The sequence below is a fragment of the Lissotriton helveticus genome, chromosome 2_1 (genome assembly GCF_964261635.1).
Source record: "Lissotriton helveticus chromosome 2_1, aLisHel1.1, whole genome shotgun sequence".
Taxonomy (NCBI): Eukaryota; Metazoa; Chordata; class Amphibia; order Caudata; family Salamandridae; genus Lissotriton; species Lissotriton helveticus.
Genome location: NC_136059.1, coordinates 51,832,120 through 51,852,723, shown reverse-complemented (window position 1 = coordinate 51,852,723; position 20,604 = coordinate 51,832,120). Strand labels below are relative to the sequence as shown.

The 20,604-nt window shown below is 43.9% G+C and overlaps 1 protein-coding gene across 1 annotated transcript in view; it reads right to left on the bottom strand.

Annotated features, from left to right (window-relative positions):
- Positions 1-556: 556 nt before the first annotated feature.
- Positions 557-20,604, bottom strand: part of LOC144819203 (C-type lectin domain family 12 member A-like) — a 254,430-nt gene continuing 234,382 nt past the window's right edge. The window contains exon 6 of the mRNA XM_078677178.1: positions 557-890. Within this exon, the coding sequence (XP_078533304.1) occupies positions 638-890 (253 nt within the window). The 3' untranslated portion in view covers positions 557-637. The remainder of the gene's footprint in view (positions 891-20,604) is intronic.

The window sequence follows — 20,604 nt, the reverse complement described above, 5'->3', positions numbered from 1 at the left end:
GTTTCACCAGAGGCATTTGAATGTCAGAATTAACCGGTTTAAGACAGTTGACTTTTAACATAAATTAGGAGAACTGTTTTTGTCAAATCAAAAAAGTGTGGGTACGCTGTGCTCCTCAGATCCCACTCACTTCGACCTCTGCTTAAAGATAAAGCAGATTAAGTGACTGGAGAACCATCCAGTCCTCCTGACCTACAAAGAATGAAAACCCTATCCTGCAAATCACGCGCCCTGGGGTTTAAACTTGGTAGAGTGTCAGGGATCGTACATTTGACATTCCATATCTGGCACACGAACAACATATTTATTTTATGCTGTGACAATAATTTAAGCAAAGAATTACAGATTCATTGACTATATATTTATGAATTTACATTAACACACCCAATCTGCCTACATGACGTAATGGTACATATACCCAGGCCAAGAGAAGATTACAATAAATGTTTTTTAACACTTTTCTTTCTCAATTTTAGTAGGCTTGTTTAAAACTAAATGTAAACTTCATGCAGTTAACAACTTTTGACTAAATGTTTCTTACACAATGTTCAAATTAATTGTCTTCAGAACGTGAAGTTACACTGTTCAAGAGACTGACAGACTGCAAACCCCACAATAAATCAGTGACTCTGTCCTTTTAACTCCTTCCTTCCGGTTCCAAAGCGAGGCTGGCCGCTGCGCTCCAGCGCGTGTACGTCAGTCCAAGGGAGGAGACCGCGGGGGGTTGTGGGTCCTTCGGCAGCTGGAGGACAATGGCGGCTTTTTCACATATCCATGGATGCTCGGCCCTGCAATCCCAGGACTGTATTGTCGGTTTATATAAGATGTTTACTGTTGCACAAAAGTCCCCAATTCTAGCGACCCCGCCCTTTTCTTCAACTGCTACATATCTGGGGTTAAAAGAAGACAACGTGTCAGTCCTTTATACCAATGTATTAAAAATCAATCATTAGTTCCCTAATTGCAAGTTAAATTCACGTCCGGACAAACAGTTGTTTTAACAGTAAAACAATTTGAGTTATGTGATCATCACACCGCAGGTCGAACATGATGAAATGTATCATGATAAAAACGGCCATTTATCATGGGAAAAGGGCAAAATTAATTGTGGTAAATATCAATTCACATGGTATAGCTCATTACTAAGTTTACAATCTCAGAATACTAGCATTCCCAAAAAAGATCATCATCTCACTCCTGGGGAATGGTATTTATGAAGTGTAGCAAATTCCATTTAATAATCTGCACAATTTGTAATCGGGGCCTAAGCTAAATTCAGAGTGACTACGGGTATGTATGTGTGCAGCATCTCAGAAATATTCAGAGCATCAACAGTAGCCGCTCAGGCTAAACGATTACAAAGGGAGAAACTTGAAACTGAAGTCCAAATAGCTCAAACAAACTATAGTTACCCACCCCAAGAATTATTCACATAGTCTCAAACATCAGAGGCCAAATTAGAGCAGTTGAGATCCACTGGGTAGAACTCTCGCTTCTTTGACTTCAAAATACACATTACTATCAGTGCAATAAAGTGAGCACACTATGAACAAGATAATAAGACAGAAGAAAGAGACAGATTATATTAAAGAAATCAAATAAGAAGAGAGGGAGCTTTTATTCAATGAGGAGGAATAAAATTAAGAATTTCAAAGATTTCACTCCACCCTCTAAACCTCAGACTCTCTCCAAGTAAACGTGCAAACAACATTTCTTGATAAAGCTAAAATACCCAAACTAACTCCAACTCAAAGAGACTTCCTAGAAGCCCTGATAAGAGAGAAAGAATTTACATTGGCAAGAAAACTTCTAAACCCTAAAATGTTCCTAGACCCAGATTAATTCACGGGCAACTTCTACAAAGATTCTGTGCACTGTTAATCCCACATCGGACTAAACTTGTTAACTCTTTCATACAATGGGGTGAGGTTACAACAACCATAGCTGAAGCCACAATAGCTCCTAGCCACAAACATGGCAAAAATCTGAAACTCTGTTCCTCATATAGACTTTTTTACTTAATTTAGATGTAAAAATCGAATCCAATAATCCCACCCTGCTATTAGGCAATATTTTACCACGTCTGATCCATCTGGATCAAGCGGGCTTCATTCAACACACACAGACACATGATAATTTGTGAAGGGACATAAGAAAAACATACCAGCAGTACTGTTCGCAACACTGAAAAAACCTTTGATCAACTGGACTGGCACTTCATGACACAAGTTCTCCATACTATGGGGTTCGGCACATATTTTATTAAAAAGGTTTTAGCTAACTACTGCCAATACACTTTATGGAAAATTCCTTGATGGGATGCTCTCACGTCCCTTATTCCCCAGTAGGGGCACCAGACATGGCTGGCCCCTATCTCTCCTTTTTTTTCAAATCGCTATTGAGCCTCTGGCGAGGATATTGAGAGGAGATGAGAACTTAGAGGGTTTTATGTCCAGCTGGGATAAGCAAAGCACATGTCTAACTCACCCTTGCCAGCCCAGAGACATCTCTGCCTCACCTACATGAAATTCTAGGGTATTACAAAGAGGTTTTGGGTTAAAATTCGACATGACTAAATCCTAAATCCTAGACGGCCTTCGCGGAATGTAGATTCTCTTAGGGAACAAGCCCAGTTTTGCTAGACATCAAAACCCGTCAGATACCTGCAGAGTAATATCACTACAAAATACTAGATTTAGACTATGCTAACTTCCCAGCCGTGCTTGCTATGGTCAAAGGGGAGCTTCACCATTGATAAACATTGCCCATTTCATGTCAAGGCAGGATACATTTCAAGCAAAGTTTGGAAAGCTAGAAGGTTAATAAAGCAATTGTGAAAATGCAGTTATGACATCAATAAAGACACTCTAGGTCGCATTTCTTGAACAACAGACACTGTGGCAGGCTGGGGCGTATTGGACGTGCATTCCAAAGGACCCGGATTCTTGTAAGTACCTGTACACCGAGGAAGGTAGGGCTGTGGTTCAGAGTCAAATGCTAAGCTCGAACATCTGAAGGCTAGAAGGGCTGCTAGAAAGTCAATCACATGTCAGGGCCGTGTCTCTGAAAGGCCAGAATGGCTGGGGCAGTGTCAGTCACTTATCAGGTTGATCGACTGAAAGGCTGTAAAGAAGGCAGAGCCAGGTGACAGTGTGTGTCAGTCACATGTCTGACTATTGCCTCCAACTGACAAGCTGGACTGGGGTGGTGTCAGTCGCTTAATCACTTGTCCTGCTGGTGCCTTTGAAGGGGCAGCAGGGCTGGGTCGGTATCCGTCACTTGTTAGGGTGATCATCTGAAATGTTAGAAGGGCCCAATAGTGTCAGTCACATGTCTGACTTGTGCCTGAATGACTAGCTGGACTGGGGTAGTGTCAGTTCCATGTCAGGGGCTGCAACACGAACTTCTGTGCTCTGACATATATGCCCTGGCAGAGTCGGGAATCCCACCAGGGTGTGTGTGTCAGCAGAGGGAGCGTTCATTTACAGCACCATGGAAGAGACACTCTGCATAAGCATGTCGGTCACATCAAGTGTCTGAGGGCCAGCAGAAAGGAAGACGCAGGCTCAGGGTCTTCACGAGACTTATAGCAGTGTCTGCTGAGACTCCCAGCTGGGGAGAAGGGGATGAGCAACATTGGCTGGACTTAAGAGGCTGTCAGCAGAATCTTCAAGAGACTCACAGCAGTGCCTGCTGTGCCTGTCAGCAGAGTACAGGACACTCAGCCACACCCGCCGGAGACAAGGGACTGCTAGCAGCTGCAGCGTCTGAATGAGACTCTCAACAGGAGCCGAGATAGAAGAGACCGTCAGCACATATAAATGCAAAGTGCGTTTTCTGATACCTACCGAGCAACTGAGTTTATTATGAATGAGAAGTAAATAGACATTTCACAGACAAATATGCTGCATCCTACGTTTAGCATTGAGGGCTTTCTTATGTTTCTCATTGACTATTGAAAGGGTCAGATGGTTTTCGGAGATTAAGCTGGTTCACAACTAATTATAATGACATGTCTCTCTCTCTCCTCTCTCGAGAGAGCAGTGTTGAAAACTAAAGTTTGATGTTTTCTCCCAGGATAAATGGAAACCAATAACATCAATTTAAGGTTTTTTCATACATGCACTTTTTTCAAAATCGTATCCCGGTTCCTGCGCAGGCCCCACCATGGGGATTAAGATGTCCTATTCTGACTGCCTTTTCATGGTGGTCTGATCTGCCATGGTGGGACTGCCGACTGATTGTCAGGCAGTCTCCTTCCCGCTGTGGGGCGGTTGGTGGTCCGACTGACCTCCATCATAATAAAGGCCTAAGTTGTAATATCGCTAGGGGTCCCTGACAAGCGAGATCTCATTTATAGCAATTCGTCACAAGTCTGAAATGGCTAGTCAAGGCATTTTTGCGTACAACATTTTTTACATTCTTGATGTTAACGCATTCCTACAACACTGGACTTGAGAGTGTAGTTGGATAAAAAGCTAAGAGTGCCTTAAACGGACCACTAAGTAGTTTTGCATTCAGATATTGTTTTTTAAAAATAAATGTGGTTTCAATCCAGCCTGAATTGCATATTTATTAAATGATTTGTCAATGTAGTGAGATGCCTGTCATCTTGCCTGTAGGCTTTTGACTATTGTACGGAAGTTTCTTTTACTGTTGCTTCAGATGGTAGGGTTAAGTGATGCTTAGAAGCTCTGTTATCAATGGGAAGGGAGACACAAGTTCAAGGTTACAGAAATCCCACATAGCACTGCTGAGGTTAGCAAAGGTCACATATACCAGCGCCCAAAATCACAAAACAATAAGTGACTGACAGTGAAACATTGATAAAAGAACACGCCTAGCACTGCTTGCAGCCAAAACAAACAAGCACTGTCTAAGCCGACCTGTTTGATTCTAGTGTACAGCACTGGCAATGCCAGCACACCAGCATGCACACATACAAACATGCCATGTCTCTGGGCAGCCTTTCTGTGTCTGTTATGTCTGTGTCCTACAACCCGGAGTATCACTGAAAGTGCTTCTTCATTACTGGTGAGATGTGTGTGGTGTTGATGCGTAGGTGGATGAACACAAGATGGAGTTGATGGATGGATAAATGGATGCATGAGTGGTCAACTGCATGAATACATGATGAGTGCATCTATCCCCCCACAGACTCACCCCTGCATTCTACCACTCATCCATTCACAATTTTACACACACATCAATGAAAAGGCACTTTTAGTTTGAGCCAGACCTATTGGTTTTGCCAATGCTTAGCGTAATATTATTATTATTATTATTGTTGTTGTTGTTCTTCTTCTTCTTATTATTATTAATATGATTAGTTGAAGTAGTAGTAGTTGTAGTAATGACAGTAGCAGTAGAAAAAGTAGTAGTAGTAGTATCATCAATTGTAGTAGTAGTAGTGTGGGAAAGCACCTACATGGAATTGAACTACTAAACCATTTTATTTTTCTTCTCCTACAGGAGTAGATGTTTAATTTTTCATGATGTAGGTATAAGACACAAGCATAAGCTACACATCAATAAGTATCCTTTATTATTCATAGTGCATCTGTAGACTTTCCATTAGCAATGCTGTGATATGAAGAATGAAGCCTAGAAATACTTCAATAGTCCAAGCTTTTAAATGACAGACAGAATTGTAGGGTGCCATGACAAATCACCATACATCTACCTACCATAATTATCATACTTAACCTACTTTACCTAACATCCACTACTTAACATAACTATCTGACCACACCTATCTACCATACGTAAACAACCTACCGTATCTATATACTTACCATACCTACCTCACTACCATGTGTTATAAACCTACGTACAATGCCACCCTACCATACATCCCGACCTAGCATGACTGCCATAGTTAATCTACTTTACCTAACATCCCTTACATAACACAACTAACTGATCATCCCTTCCATACCGATTTACCATACCTAACTTACCTACTATACCTATATACTTACCATACCTACCTCACTACCATGTATTAGAAACCTACGTACAATGCCACCCTACCAAACATATCGACCTAGCATAACTGCCATACTTAAGCCAATGTCACATAAACTCTCATACCTAACAAAACTAATGTTACCATACCTTCCATATATACTTACCATACCTAAAGTCGCACACCGAGCGTATGATGTGTACCAAACCTAGAAGCTGCTACAAAGGACTGAGCATAGCAATGCTTAGGTAGGCACCTACCATAGTTTATTGTTTCTTGTAAATCTTTTTTATTGAGCAGAAAAATAGAAAGAAATGTATTATGCCTAGGTAAATACTCAAAATAAAGACTGTAAGTGATAAACACGGGATCAATCAAAGTATAATATAGCAGCAATACATTTCAATAGTAATACAACAATAGCAAAAAGTCAAATTCTCCTTTGATACACAATGATATTATAGTTCATTGCCTTATAAATGAGAATTATCTGAGTATATATTGTGCAAGACCAATGGAAGGATAAACAACATAGATCAATCCCAAATTTCTTCTTTATTTTTCCAAACCTTCGTAAACCTTTTGATTGTGCCAACCCTTTTTGCGTAAGCCCCTTTGAATGTACTTGTGCAGGTAATTTTCTTATGCCATTCTATGTACATGGGAACTCTACTTGTCCGCGAATTCTGCAGAGTCAAGTATCGCGCTACCAGTGCGGTAATTGAAATGAAGGCTTGCTTGGCTTAAATATTAGTCGCTGTTAGCTTCTGTTTTGACCAATCAAAAAGTAACACAGTGGGCTCCGGGATGAGTTGGCTCTGTAAGCCTTTACTTAGGGCTTCAAACATTTTTTCCCAGAATTGAGCCAGGAATTGGCAAGGAAAGAAAGTATGAAGCCAATCTCCACCATCTTGTTGCTGGCACCTAATACATGTGTCTTTCAATTCTGGGTACATTCTATGTAAAGCTTTTGGGGTGTAGTACGCCATCAATCGTGAGAGGAAAGGCATACGCTTAAAATTTGCAGACCTTAAGGCTTTACTACAGAGTTGGGAGATTGTCTGTCACTCAACCTGGGAAAAATAGCATTTCATTGGCACAGAAATCATTGCCGGGAAATACTTCGTTAGATGGTTTCCATCCTGACTCTGCAGAAATCTATACCAGTAACCCACCCCATTCAAAAAAGAGCGGTCAATAATGGTTGAGGAATGACAAAATAGGAAAACATATTTTTTTTGCAAGGTAGCTAATTTGGATAAATCCCAAAAAAGGGCTAACTGCGATCTTCACACCTTGTAAAAATGTTGTGCCCAGTGATAAACCTTCATCCCAAAAGAAAATGACACAGCTCTGAAGCCATTAGACGTCCAAAACCTTAATTGGGTGGGCTGGATTTGTAGACCTAAAACTTTACATTCCTTTAACTGGAGATAACCTCTGGTGCGTGGGTAGTAGAGAGAGACAGGAGTCTAACACAGAGGTCTTGTAATGTCATATACCTTGATCTTTTTGGGAGTTTGGCCATTTTAATATAAACCGGAACCTGTTTTATTCCAAACAAACTGACGAAAAGAAGCATCCATCTCTTTAAAATAAGGAAAATTAATTTTTATCGGAACATTCATGAATAAAAAAGTAATGAAGGCAAAATTGACATTTTGATGAGGACAACCCGGCCAATAAGAGTAAGAAGGAGAAGAGACCATCAAACATGGAGATCCCTGATTTTTTCAAGGTTACCTCATAGTTCAGCCTGTAAAGTTCTGCATAGTAATTAGTTACATAAACTCCTAGATTTCAAATTTCGTTGATCGAACCCACTGGATAATAGGAAGTACGAAAGAAATGGTAAGCTGAGGTGTTAAAAATCAGTGTTTCTGTTTTACAATAATTGATTTTTAAGCCACCAATAAATTAAAACTGCTGAAACTCTCCCCAAATTGTGTTGAAATGTGACTCATTATTCAAAAAGAGAGAGGAACCCTTGGAAACTCATAGGACTGGGGTTCAAACAATAGTTTCAAAATGACGTCCTCTGGGATTATTTTGTATCCACACCTTATCTCATCTCTACAATCCAAACCACATACATTCAAAACCCAGTCATCCAAGTCACCCCTGAACCTTGTGGTGACAATGTATTGGCACAAAAACTTGAAGCTGACGAAATGATAATTGTAATTTATTAACGCCTGTTTCTTTTCAAAACCTGCACAATTAAAAAATATGTATCCAAAAATCACAATAAATAAATTGCAGTATATTACAGTTAATCACAATAAAAATAATGCAAAGACCATGAGAGCTTAAAGCAGACAATAATGTTTGTCATCAGTCACCATAATCCAAAGTAAAACTTATACACATATACCCTGACGCCTTTCATATTGTACACATCAAAGGTAATGTTCCTGAAAATGGATTTGTGGCAACAACAAGGGCGTTGACGCGTTTCGAAGGTTTATTTACGTTATGCCTTCTTTATCAAGACAGAAGTATTGTGTGCTCCCGTCTTTTCAGAATATCAAGATTTGAAGAAAATGCCGCCCCGTTATTATGCGGACAAGTTGTTTCAAGGGGCACTTCAGTTCACTATTCCCACTTGATTTGTCATTTGTTCATTTTTAAATCCTTGCACAAATGTGGCATCTGATTCAATACGGCTAACCGGTCCCACCTCTAGGATCCCACCAGCCGCATCATCTCTGATTGTAATTAAAATATGATGTGGCATCAGTACCAATGGAGCAAGCCTTCCGATGGAGAATAGTTATATTTCATGTTGTGAATCCCCCGTAGCGTGCTATCAATCACCCAAATTAAAACCTCGGTTCTATGGTTGAGATAAGAATTTCCTAGAATGGAGTGATTCTTTATTGATAAATAGATGCAGTTGAATCCTATCAGAAAAAATCCTTCTTGATTACTATTTAATCGCTGAGATTCACCGTAGCATAAAGAAGGTATGGTCTCCTGAGCAAATATCCTCAGTCTTCTTGCCAGTCGTCTATCTATCTATCTATCTGCAATTTTTTTGTGCCAATACGTTGTAACCACAAGGTTCAGGGGTGACTTGAATTACTGGGTTTTGAATGTATGTGGTTTGGATTGTGGAGATGAGATAAGGTGTGGATACAAAATAATCCCAGAGGACTTCATTATGAAACTACTGAAATTCAACTCATTAGGCATGAGATACAGGATTATATCATTGGTAAATATTGTAAGCTTGGCCATCCCTTCCATTGGAGCTTTAATTGCCCGATTGGCCCTTATCCTAGCTGCCAGTATTTCGATGAAGAAGGCAAAAAGTACAGGCGATTAAGGACAGCCCTGCCGAGTCCCCTGATTTATATCAATAGTTCTATAGTTCCGAGGATGCTGGAATTCACATTTGTTTTCCCTGTGTGCCCTGGTATATATTACATAGCATATTGATGATTATACTGGGAAATCCAACCCTTTTGTTGTAAATAAACGGTGATTAAGATGAGCCTTAGCAAAAGACATCTAGGTTTTCCGTTATCTTGACATTTGTTATGGCATCCATTTTAATTCCATGGCAGCCATTTTGTCTGCCACATGCTACCTCGTGTTGACCATGTGCGTTGTCCTACCTTCCTGCTCATGGCCTCTAACCTGCCCGGCAACAAGCTATTAATAGCATCTCTGTGTTTTCTGCTGACCGTTAGGGTCCACATCTGTTAATGGTTAGCCTTAGATTGGAATGTGATAGCCGAGACCCCAAGACTGATAGCTCCACCCACTGATCGATTGTGCCTCTCGATATTACCTTGTATGGACATAAAATGTGTTCTTATGCTTTGTACCGCCTTCTTTTGAGCCCCTGTGTGGGTATAAATAAACCATGTGTTCAGTGGCCCTGTGTGCTACTTCTCGCAGTGCCGAAGAGTACTGGTTGAATTTTAGCACCACCTCATGAGGTGTAATAAAAGTTATGTTTTGTATTTCCAGTTTCCGTGGCAACTTTTTCCTTTCGGAGTCTGCGGACTTTTGTGCTCAGAGGGGCGAACCCCTTGCACTAGCGGGCCTATCTGAGGTCTGCTACGACAAATTGGCGCCCGGCACGTGGGGTTCATCGGCGACTCGGACGCCCGAAGGATTGGTCGTGACGACGGTTCGGAATCTCGCTGAGGACGCGATCGCTGTCAGAGGAGACCCGAGTCTTGGCACCCGAGGCGGCTTCTTTCCTACTTTCCGATCCGACCATCCAGGCGGCGCCGGTCCTCGACTGAGATCTCTTCTGTTGGTCTGCCGTGCAGTGACCGTTTGGTCGAATTTAGAACTTGGCAGTTGGAACCTGGACAGCCTATGATTGGTAAGAGCCGTTTTGCGGCGCCTGTTGTAGGTCTTGGAATTTGGATGCCCTTGAGTGGTAAGGTAGTTTTAGGAAACGCTTACCGTGGCATATTTGTATTTGGGAATAAGACTAGTCTACTTGGATTTGTATGTGTATTTGGGAAATACATGAACTGCAGCTCATATAGGCAGGTAATGCGAGGACTTTTCCTCAACTTTTGTTTGTATAGCGCGATGTACTAAGAAGGTACCTTAAGCGCTCTTTCCCTATAAATAGTGTATATTTTGCACTATTTCTTTTGACATGCCTGTTTTTAGCGCACTTCGAAGGTTGTGCTGCTTTTGTAAAGGTACCAGTTTACGACTTGAAGAATCGCAGCCGGCTCCCCCCGAGGGGACACCTAATAGGGAGATGTATGTGAAGTTTGGTCTTTCTGCCATAATGTACAGCACGTTGTGGCACAAATAGACTAAAAAGGATCCTGAGTTACGATGGCCACTGCATGGGTCATTTGATGCGCGGAAGGTTGAATATGTGGAGCAATGTTTGTTTGAACGAAACTCTAGGCGTGATATGTTTGAGAGTTTGCGAATGTGGGAAAAAGAACTACGACAGCAAGAGAAGCGTGAGCAAGCGTTGTTTGAAAAAGAGCAGCGAAAGAGCGTGTATGAGAAAGCGGTGGAGTTGTGAAAGAAAGAAACGAAAGAACTACAGGAACGAGAGGATAAGGAACGTAGATTAAAGATATCTGGCCAATATTCTGTCCGACAGCCTCTCTATCCTGTCCTTAATAAACCGCAAGATGATTTTTTGTTATTATATCGACCTCCACCTCCGTTTGCCGTTCCGACCGCTCCGTCCGGAGACGACTCTGACTCTGACTCTGAGCAACAGAAAACGCGGGATACTCGATCCATGTTATCAGCTGAACGTTCGTCCGAACTACGGTAGGCTGCTCATAAAGCACTGCGTGGTACTCATTCTGCTCCCGATCTCTTAGCTAGCATGAAGGATTGGTCGGAAAAGGAGCAGATATATTTTTCTGCGATATTTGCTGACGAAGTTGTAGAAATGTTTCGAAAATACTCTTTGGTGTTAGAACCAACTGATATAGCGACTGATCGTAGGCTTTTACGTGATGGCTCTTTTGTTTTTTCTCAGGTACCAGACGCGATTAGACGACTGGTTAAATTACGGAATGAGGCGTTCCAGCTGAAGGAGCAGAAAAAGAGTGCGGACAACGTTCCACAGTCCAATCCGAATGGAGTACCGCAGTGTTCTATCTCCGAGACAGATAAGATAAAATCTGCCGAAATGAGACCTATGCGGGAAGCCGCACCCTTGTATGTTCCTCCTAAAGGAAAGGGAGATGATGATGATAAAAATTCTGCTGATGCCAAGGGTTATTTTATTTATAATTGGGTATATACTACCTGGAATAGGGCAGCTGTAATGGCGCTTAAACATCCGTTGCCTGACCCGCGTAAAAATCCAGCGGCCTTTTACGAGGAAGTTGAAGGCGCCTTAAATTCTTGCACTATGACCTTATGCGATATAGATTTGTTTTTCGGTCTAATTTTACCCCCAGACATGTGGCGGACAGTTCGTAAGATTGACGATCGCGTTATTTTGGGTGCTGAATGGAAAGATCTTGAACGGTTGGATATCGATAGAGAACCCGCCCAAAAGCCGCATAGGCTAATATTAGAACTTCCTGCGGCCATTTTGACTAAACTTAAAACCATTATTCCCCCTAAAAAAATTGATTGGACGGTTTTAGCGTCATGTAAGCAAAAGATAGATGAATCGGTTTCTAATTTCTTCACACGTTTTGAAGAAACTTTTCACGATTTTAGCGGCCAGTCTTTAACAGATGATACCAGTAGACATCTGTTCGTTGATAAATATGTTACGAATTTGTTACCAGGGATAGCTAGCCGCTTAAAAGCTAGTGAGAGTTCTTGGACTACCTCCTCTCCGGCCTCTGTTTTAACAATGGCTCAGTATTATGAGCGCCAAGAAGCGGAAGCGAAGGGGAATGAGGACAAGAAATCTAAAGAGTTATAAACGAAAGTCATGATGGCCCAGGTATATGGCCCACCTTCTAGAGGTTATGATAGGGGTCCTGATAGGACCTATGATAGAGGTGGACGAACATCTCTCAATACTCCTTACACTCGTACGAATTTAAATATCAATCAATGTGCATATTGTAAGCAGCCCGGCCATTGGATGTGTAATTGCCCATTATTGCGTCCCCAACAGGATGCTCATGGGCGGGCCAAGGGAGAAATGGTTCAGGATTCTCAGAGGCTCGGGGAAATGTGAATGATCGTGTTCGATCCGATACGAATGTACGCCCACAGTACAGACAGAACACCTTTGATAGGCGAAATCAATATCAAATGTTCGATTATGTTCCGCCTGATCTGTACGATTCAGCTCATGCATAGGATTGCCTAGGATGGGGTAAGAAATCAGTTGAAGGTCCAGTAGATCAGACGGGTCCCTATGTTACAGCACATGTTTTGGGTTCTACTGATCAGTTTCTGGTTGATACAGGAGCTACTCGTAGCGCTTTATCTAAACAATTGGTTCCGAGGGCTCCCCTGTCTGGCATGACTATTACTTCGATAGGTTTCGATGGAACACCTTCCCTTAGCTCATTGTCACAACCACTTCCATTTTATGTTGATAAATTCGGTGCTCCATGTCCGTTTTTGCTTTCCCCTAACACACCAGATAATATTGTAGGCCTTGATATGAGAGCCCCCCTCCCTGGCATTCTTTCTCTCCCTTAGGTACCATACCTAGTTTGCCGGTCCCACGGGAGCAGTCTGCGGGGCACCTTAGGGAAAACCCCGGGGTAAGCACAGAGCCCTCAGTTCCTTCATTCGCAGCGTTTCCTTTTTGTTTTCTTCTTGCTCAAAATGCGATTGTTACTGCATAACTAGGGTAATTGTTCTCCACAAATACCCACTGAACTTGTTTATGCCTTAATTCACTCCTATGTGTGTGTACAACATAGAGCATTTGCGTACTAGTATACAACAGAGTGCTGTACTCACTACGATGCTCTGTGATGTGTTTTTTATCCTCTAGGTCGCATTACCTAGGCAGGATCAATTGGCCTGCCCATCCACAGATCTACCTACCAAGGTTGTATCTCACATTGTGTATTTTTTTTTTTCTTTGTGTAGTACTGAACACTTAGGTCCTGAAGAATTGCCATTAAGGCAAGAAACATGTTGACCTGACCTGAGGGCTGTAGATACTCTACTGTAACTCTTCCAAGCAGATATCTCCCCTCCCACCCTTTTAATCAAGGGAGTCAACCACGCTAATAAAGTACATTGTGGATTGACCCACCTTTTTTAATTCACTTTCACCTCACGACTACACTTCCCCTGCCCTCTCACACGCATGCATCATATGACTGGAACAAAAGATCTCCGATAAAGAGCCCCGGTTTCGGGAGCCCGTCAGATATTGCAGCGCCAGTCTGACGAGGAGCAGAACCCATATGATGAAGCATGACACCTAGTTTACTGGGTGTGTGAGGGTTTTAGTTCCAACAAGGGAATTCCCCCTTCACGCTCTTCTTAGTACACCCACATAGCTTTCTCTTCTCCCGGGGAACTTTGTACCCTTCTTGTGTTACTAGTTGTCGGACTTGTACACTGGACCCCGTTAAACATAGTCCACTTCGGTTCCTACCTTTGTTTAAAAAATCAGTCACCATAATCCAAAGTAAAACTTATACACATATACCCTGACGCCTTTCTGATTGTACACATCTAAGGTAATGTTCGTGAAAATGGATTTGTGGCAACAACAAGGGCGTTGATACATTTCGAAGGTTTATTCACGTTACGCCTTCTTTATCAAGACAGTAGTATTGGGTGCTCCCTTCTTTTCAAAATATCAAGATTTGAAGAAAATGACGCCCCGTTATTATGCGGACAATGTGATTCAAGGGGCACTTCAGTCCACTAGTCCCACTTGATTTGTCATTTGTTCATTTTTAAATCCTTGCACAAATGTGGCATCTGATTCAATACGGCTAACCGGTCCCACCTCTAGGATCCCACCAGCTGTATCATCTCTGATGGAAATTAAAATATGATGTGGCATCAGTACCAATGGAGCAAGCCTTCCGATGGAGAATAGTTATATTTCATGTCGTGAATCCCCCGTAGCGTGCTATCAATCACCCAAATTAAAACCTCGGGTCTACGGTTGAGATAAGAATTTCCTAGAATGGAATGATTATTTATTGATAAATAGATGCAGTTGAATCCTATCAGAAAAAATCCTTCTTGATTACTATATAATCGCTGAGATTCACCGTAGCATAAAGAAGGTAAGGTCTCATGAGCAAATATCCTCAGTCTTCCTGCCAGTCGTCTATCTATCTGTCTGCAATATTTTTGTGCCAATACGTTGTAATTACAGGTTCAGGGGTGACTTGTATTACTGGGTTTTGAATGTATGTGGTTTGGATTGTGGAGATGAGATAAGGTGTGGATACAAAATAATCCCAGAGGACTTCATTGTGCAACTATTGAAATTCAACTCATCAGGCCTGAGATACAGGATTATATCATTGGTAAATAATTTGAGCTTGGCCATCCCTTCCATTGGAGCTTTCATTGCCCGATTGGCCCTTTTCCTAGCTGCCAGTATTTCGATGAAGAAGGCAAAAGGTACAGGCGATTAAGGACAGGCCTGCCGAGTCCCCTGATTTATATCAATAGTTCTATAGTTCAGAGGATGCTGGAATTCACATTTGTTTTCCCTGTGTGCCCTGGTATATATTAAATAGCATATTGATGATTATACTGGGAAATCCAACCCTTTAAAGTGCAAAAAAGGGTATCCTAGTTAACGATGTTGAATGCTTTTTCTGCCCTAAGCATTATTATATATGCGGGTGTAGGAAGGTGGCTACCTGACTATGGTTACCCCAGATTTTTTGCCTGTGTTTAGCTGGTTTTTTGACTTAGTTGACCTGGTTCCCTGCTAATCAGGGCCCCAGGCCATCTGCTCTCTCTGTAAAATGGATTCCATGTACCCTAGGTACATACCACAATTGGAAATGGACTCCTTGTCAGCCCCTGTATAATGCACTATAGGTGCCCAGGGCATAGGGGCCACCAAGGCCTACCAGGTGCTGCAGCATATCTTTTGCCACCCCTGGCTGGTTCTTAAATTGACACAACTGGCTGATCACTCAGCTGGGGTAAGGTGGTGTAATCACCCCTTGCTTAGATATAGTATACCTATATCTAAACCTATATCTGGACACATATTAACCTGTGAGCCACTCCTATGGAAGGCCTCATCAATCCTGGAGGCAGAGTGCGTGGTTTAATGTGAGATGGAGCTCTAGCATGAGCTGAGCCTGTCTGCAGCTGTCGGGAACAACTCCCTAAGCTGTTTCAGGATAATGCCATACCATATACTCTTAAGTGCCTTATAATCCTCGCGGTTATATAGCAACTCTGGTTTGGCTTTATCAAAACATGTCGTGTAAGGTGTCATACGATTTGGAATACTATCCCCTCGCCAGTTCTGGCGACGGGGATAGCATTCCACCCCTCTAGAGGGGTAAGACATGTTCCTTTACTTTAATGCGGTTAATTTCAAAAAGGGCCTTAGATCCACAAAATGGATGCCTCTGCCACAGACAAGAGTCTGGACCCCTGCAGCTGACCGAAACTCAGCAAATGGAGCCTGGACAAAGGGTTTCCTGCCACAGGAGGGTGTCACCACCCTCCAGACAGGAGATAGTGGATTGTAGCAGGGAGGTCTGAAAGAAACCAGACACTGCCTGGGGCGCACAAGGCTGCCCCTTGCATAATCCGGCCAAACCGGTTCTGGGGCACTCCAGCCCTCGTGCCAGGGCGGCCTGGATCAAAGGAAAGGGGTGTATCCACCCCCTTCCTGGGTCCCACCCATAGGGGGGGACCTAGCAGGTAATCACGCCCCCCAGATTCGAATAAGAGTGGGAGCAGTGCCAATGCACATCAGATTTCCTGGAAGAAACATTAGAAACGAAACTCTGGACCCTTGGACCTCCATCTCAACGTGGAAGCCCGAAGAATCTCCCTTGTGGTCAAGGAGTGACCACCCTGCAGCAGCAGGCACCATCCAGCCCTCGACGTCTACTTAGTTGCAGTTCCCGCCGGAACTCGAGCGACTGAGATCAACGAGATCAAGCTTGCCTGCCTTCCAACAGCCCGATCCACAGTCCCTGCAGAGCTGAGACCCGTGGAGGCGACCGGAAGCGTGGGGCACGCCATCTTGAATTGACCACGAGACGCTGACCGTGCAGCCCACGAGTGACCCTCGAAGCTGTGCACCGGGGTTTGAGAAGCCCCCACCCTGAGCTACTCCTGAGCCGAAGTTCAGCCCTCCACACTCGACGAGTGCTGCGTGGGGCCCCTCTGCTCCATTTGGCTCAACGCGTTGGCCCGGTCACTTGCCAGCTGGCTAGTGGTCCCTGTGCTGACGAAACTACAAAGAAGACTCATGAATCTGGTTGCTCCAGGTCCACACCAGCTCCCCTGAAAAGGAGCCCCGACTCTGACCTCCCTGGTCCGAGTGAGAAGCAATCTTCCGATCCTGCGTGGATTGCTCTTGCCAAGTGTTGTTTGCTCCAAACTTGAAGCCGACAGCGCCGACGGTGAGAGCCTGCGTGGGACAGATCGTGACCTGCTCCTGGACGTCGCAGATGCCCCAGAGCCCACGTGACAGCGGAGAGAAGCTCCTCGACGACCACCTGATTGCGCCCGACATTGCCTGGTTCCGTCCTGGTTCCACCCTGGTCACTGCTGAGTGACCCAGACTCTGTCCCCTCTGCTTTCAGGTACCCTTCGACTTGAGTCCACCCTTGGACTCCACCGGACACTTCATCTTCAACCCGCCTGCAGCCCTTTCAGCTTCAAGCACCAAGAGCCTGCGTGTCAAAACCCGACGCCACTTCGACCCTTTGCACCCACTTCCTGTGGGTGAGGTAACTTTGCTCCGCCGGTGTTCCCACACTGGTGCACATCTCTAGGGTCTGTGTGTTAAGTTTTGTTCCTCTAGGTCCAGCGGAAGTGTCCTTAAACTTTAACTCTATGACTTTTACGCACCATTGGTTAACATTGGTGCATGCGTGCGCTTTCCGCACATCTCCCGAATCCCGAGGGCCATTCCCGACTTCAGCATTGCTTGTCCTGACTGCTCCCAGCGATTCCCTAGGCCCTAGGCCTAACCACTGCTCGAGTGGCATCTCTTATACCACTTGTTTAGTATATGGTTTGAGTGGCCACCCGCCCTCATCCATAATTGTGCAACTTGTATGTTTAAACAGTGCTTTTGATTTAACGCTTGTGCCCTTTTATTCATAAAGAATACTGGGGATTGTTTTTAGTAATAAACACATATATTTTTATAATATATACTTGTGTGGTGTCCTTTCATTTGATATTACAGGATTGTATGTGGTAAAACAGCTCGCTTAACACGACCTCTTAAGTTAAGCCTTTAGGCTGCTTAGTCCATGCTACCCCTAGGATAGCTTGTCTAATAAGGTTGACTTACAACCAGACACCATAAGGGATTGTTTGGTCTGATAATAGGTGGTTCCAGAATTGGAAACATCACCTATCAGGCCAACTTCTCACATTGGTGAGTAGCGGTGCGGATTTGAGCTTGCTGTTGTTTTACCATTGCAATCTTTGTATCAAATTGAAAGATCACATCAAGTACCTCTAGGTACATATAAATCAAAAGCTTAGCATATTAAGTTCTACTGAACTTAGTAGTTGTAGATTAAAGGGATTAGCACACCCTGACTACAACTCACTAGTAAGGTACAGTAGGGAAACACTTAGTGTAGGTAGGTGCATCACTTACACCACACTAGAGTCATGTCTGACACAGGAAAAGCCTCAGGGTCTACTCCTGTGACAGTTGACCTTACCCAGGCAACTTTCAGTTATGACAAGCTAACCCGAAAAGACTTGGTTGCCTTGTGCAAATCAAGAGGGTTAAAAAGGGGCAGAAGCCCCACCTGCCAAATCCTGGTAGCCATCCTAGAGCAGGATGACTTAGAAAGGGCAAAGGAAGCTTCCCTAGAAACAGGAAATGGAGGGAACCCCCCTGTAACTGATCCCCCTCAGGAGGAAGATGAGGAAAAGAAGAGGAGGAGGAGGACTCAGAAGTTGAGGACCCAGAAGATCAGGATCAGAGGGGTAGCCAGGTCCCAGTTGCCAGGCTTAGCCAGGCCAACTTAGACCTACTGGGGAATGGAGAGGGCCAGCACCTCCCCAGATCCCAAAATGTTATTCTCCCAGGCAACAGAAGAGTGAGATCTCCCTCAGGGGACTCTCATATTTCTAGTGCCTCCAGAGAATCACAGAGAGGCATGACTGCTTCTCAAAAGCTAGAGCATAGGGCCAGAATGAGGGCTGTCAAACTCCAGATAGAGAGGGAGGAGGTAGCCTTGGCTCAAGCTAGACTTGCCTTGGCAAGAGAGCAGAAATTGAGTGGCTTAGATGCCACTGGTGGCAGCAATATTCCTAAAGAGAAACCCAGGTCCTATGATAGTAGAAACCTGACAAAGATTGTGCCCCCCTACAAGGAAGGGGATGACATCCACAAGTGGATAACTGCTCTTGAGAGAGCCTGCATGGTACAGCAGGTTCCTGAGGAACAGTGGGCAGCAATCTTATGGTACTCCTTTTCAGAGAAAGGGAGAGATAAGCTCCTCACTGTCAGACATGAGGATGCAAACAATTACAAAGTCCTGAAGAGTGTCCTAATAGATGGGTTTGGCTTAACCACTGAACAGTACAGGTTGAAGTTCAGAGACACCCAGAAGACACAGACTCAGGACTGGACTGATTTTGTTGATTGTGCAACTAAGGCTCTGGAGGGTTGGCTACATGGCAGCAAAGTACATGACTTTACAGGATTGTATAATTTGATTATGAGGGAGCAGATCCTAAGTAATTGTCAGAACCAGCTCTTACACCAGCACCTGGTGGACTCTGATCTGACCTCTCCCCAAGAATTGGGAAAGAAGGCAGACAAGTGGGTCAGAACCAGGATTAGGCCTAAGAATCAGGACAGTAACCAGAAGAAGGAGTCTACCAAGCCTCAAGATAAGGGTGGGGATAAAAATAAAGAAAAGACTTCCCCAGGGCCCCAAAACTCCAAGAATGGGGGTGGGTCCCAAGACACTTCTTCAACAGAGAAAAAGCCTTATTGTTATGCCTGTAAACAGGTTGGGCATTACAAAACAGACAACTGTTGTCCCAAGAATAACAATAAAGAGAATATACCTCCAAAGCCAGCTCCAACACCTCCTGTTACTGTCAGCAGTAATCCCCCAGGAAGTGGGAGCACACCCAGGAATCTGGGTGGGTTTACTTTTGGAGCACAGGAGGACCCTGGCCTATCCAGGTCCCCCTCCCCAAATGATCTTGTTTATGAGACTGGCAGGGGGTTTGCCAACTTCTCTGATTGCCCAAATACTTTGAGCAAATATAGACAAGAACCCATCATCAATGGTTTGAAAGTTGAAGCTTTTAGAGACACAGGGGCTAGCATCACCATGGTGGCTGACTGTATAGTCCCCTCTAAGCAACTTTTACCTGGTGCCACATACCAGGTAACAAACATTGATGGCATCAAAACAAATCATCCCATGGCAGTAGTAAGTCTCAGCTGGGGAGGTGTCATTGGCCCACAGAGAGTGGCAGTGTCATCAAACTTGCCTGTGGACTGTCTACTTGGTAATGATTTGGAAATCTCAGCCTGGGCTGAGGTTGAACAGGAAATCCATTCTAGAATGGTAAATTCCAATGGAAAGGTTAGTGGGGCTGTAATGGCTACAGCCCCAATTCAAGATGTCCTTCCTGAAAAGGTTGGTAGGGCAGAGAAACTCTCTGCCCCATCTTTAGCAAAAGCTCTTCCTGAACAGAATAGCAAAGCTGTCATGATAACAGCAGAAACCCAAACTGAGTCTCCTCCTGAAAAGGTTGGTGGGGCTGTGATGGCCACAGCCCAAACTCAAACTGATATGTGTGTTGTGAAACCTGAAATGATGGATAACTCCACACAAACTGAGAGCATGGAGGAGGAAGAGAAATCTCCCCCTCACCAGACTTTAGGACAGGATCAGCCTCCTCAGGGAACTGATCTTACCCCTGATGAAGGAACTGCCCCAGAGGTGGTTGGGCCTAGCCTGACAGAACCCCTGATGTCAGTGGACCCTTCTCAGGTGGGACCCAGTCTGGAGCAGGTAACCTGCCCCTCT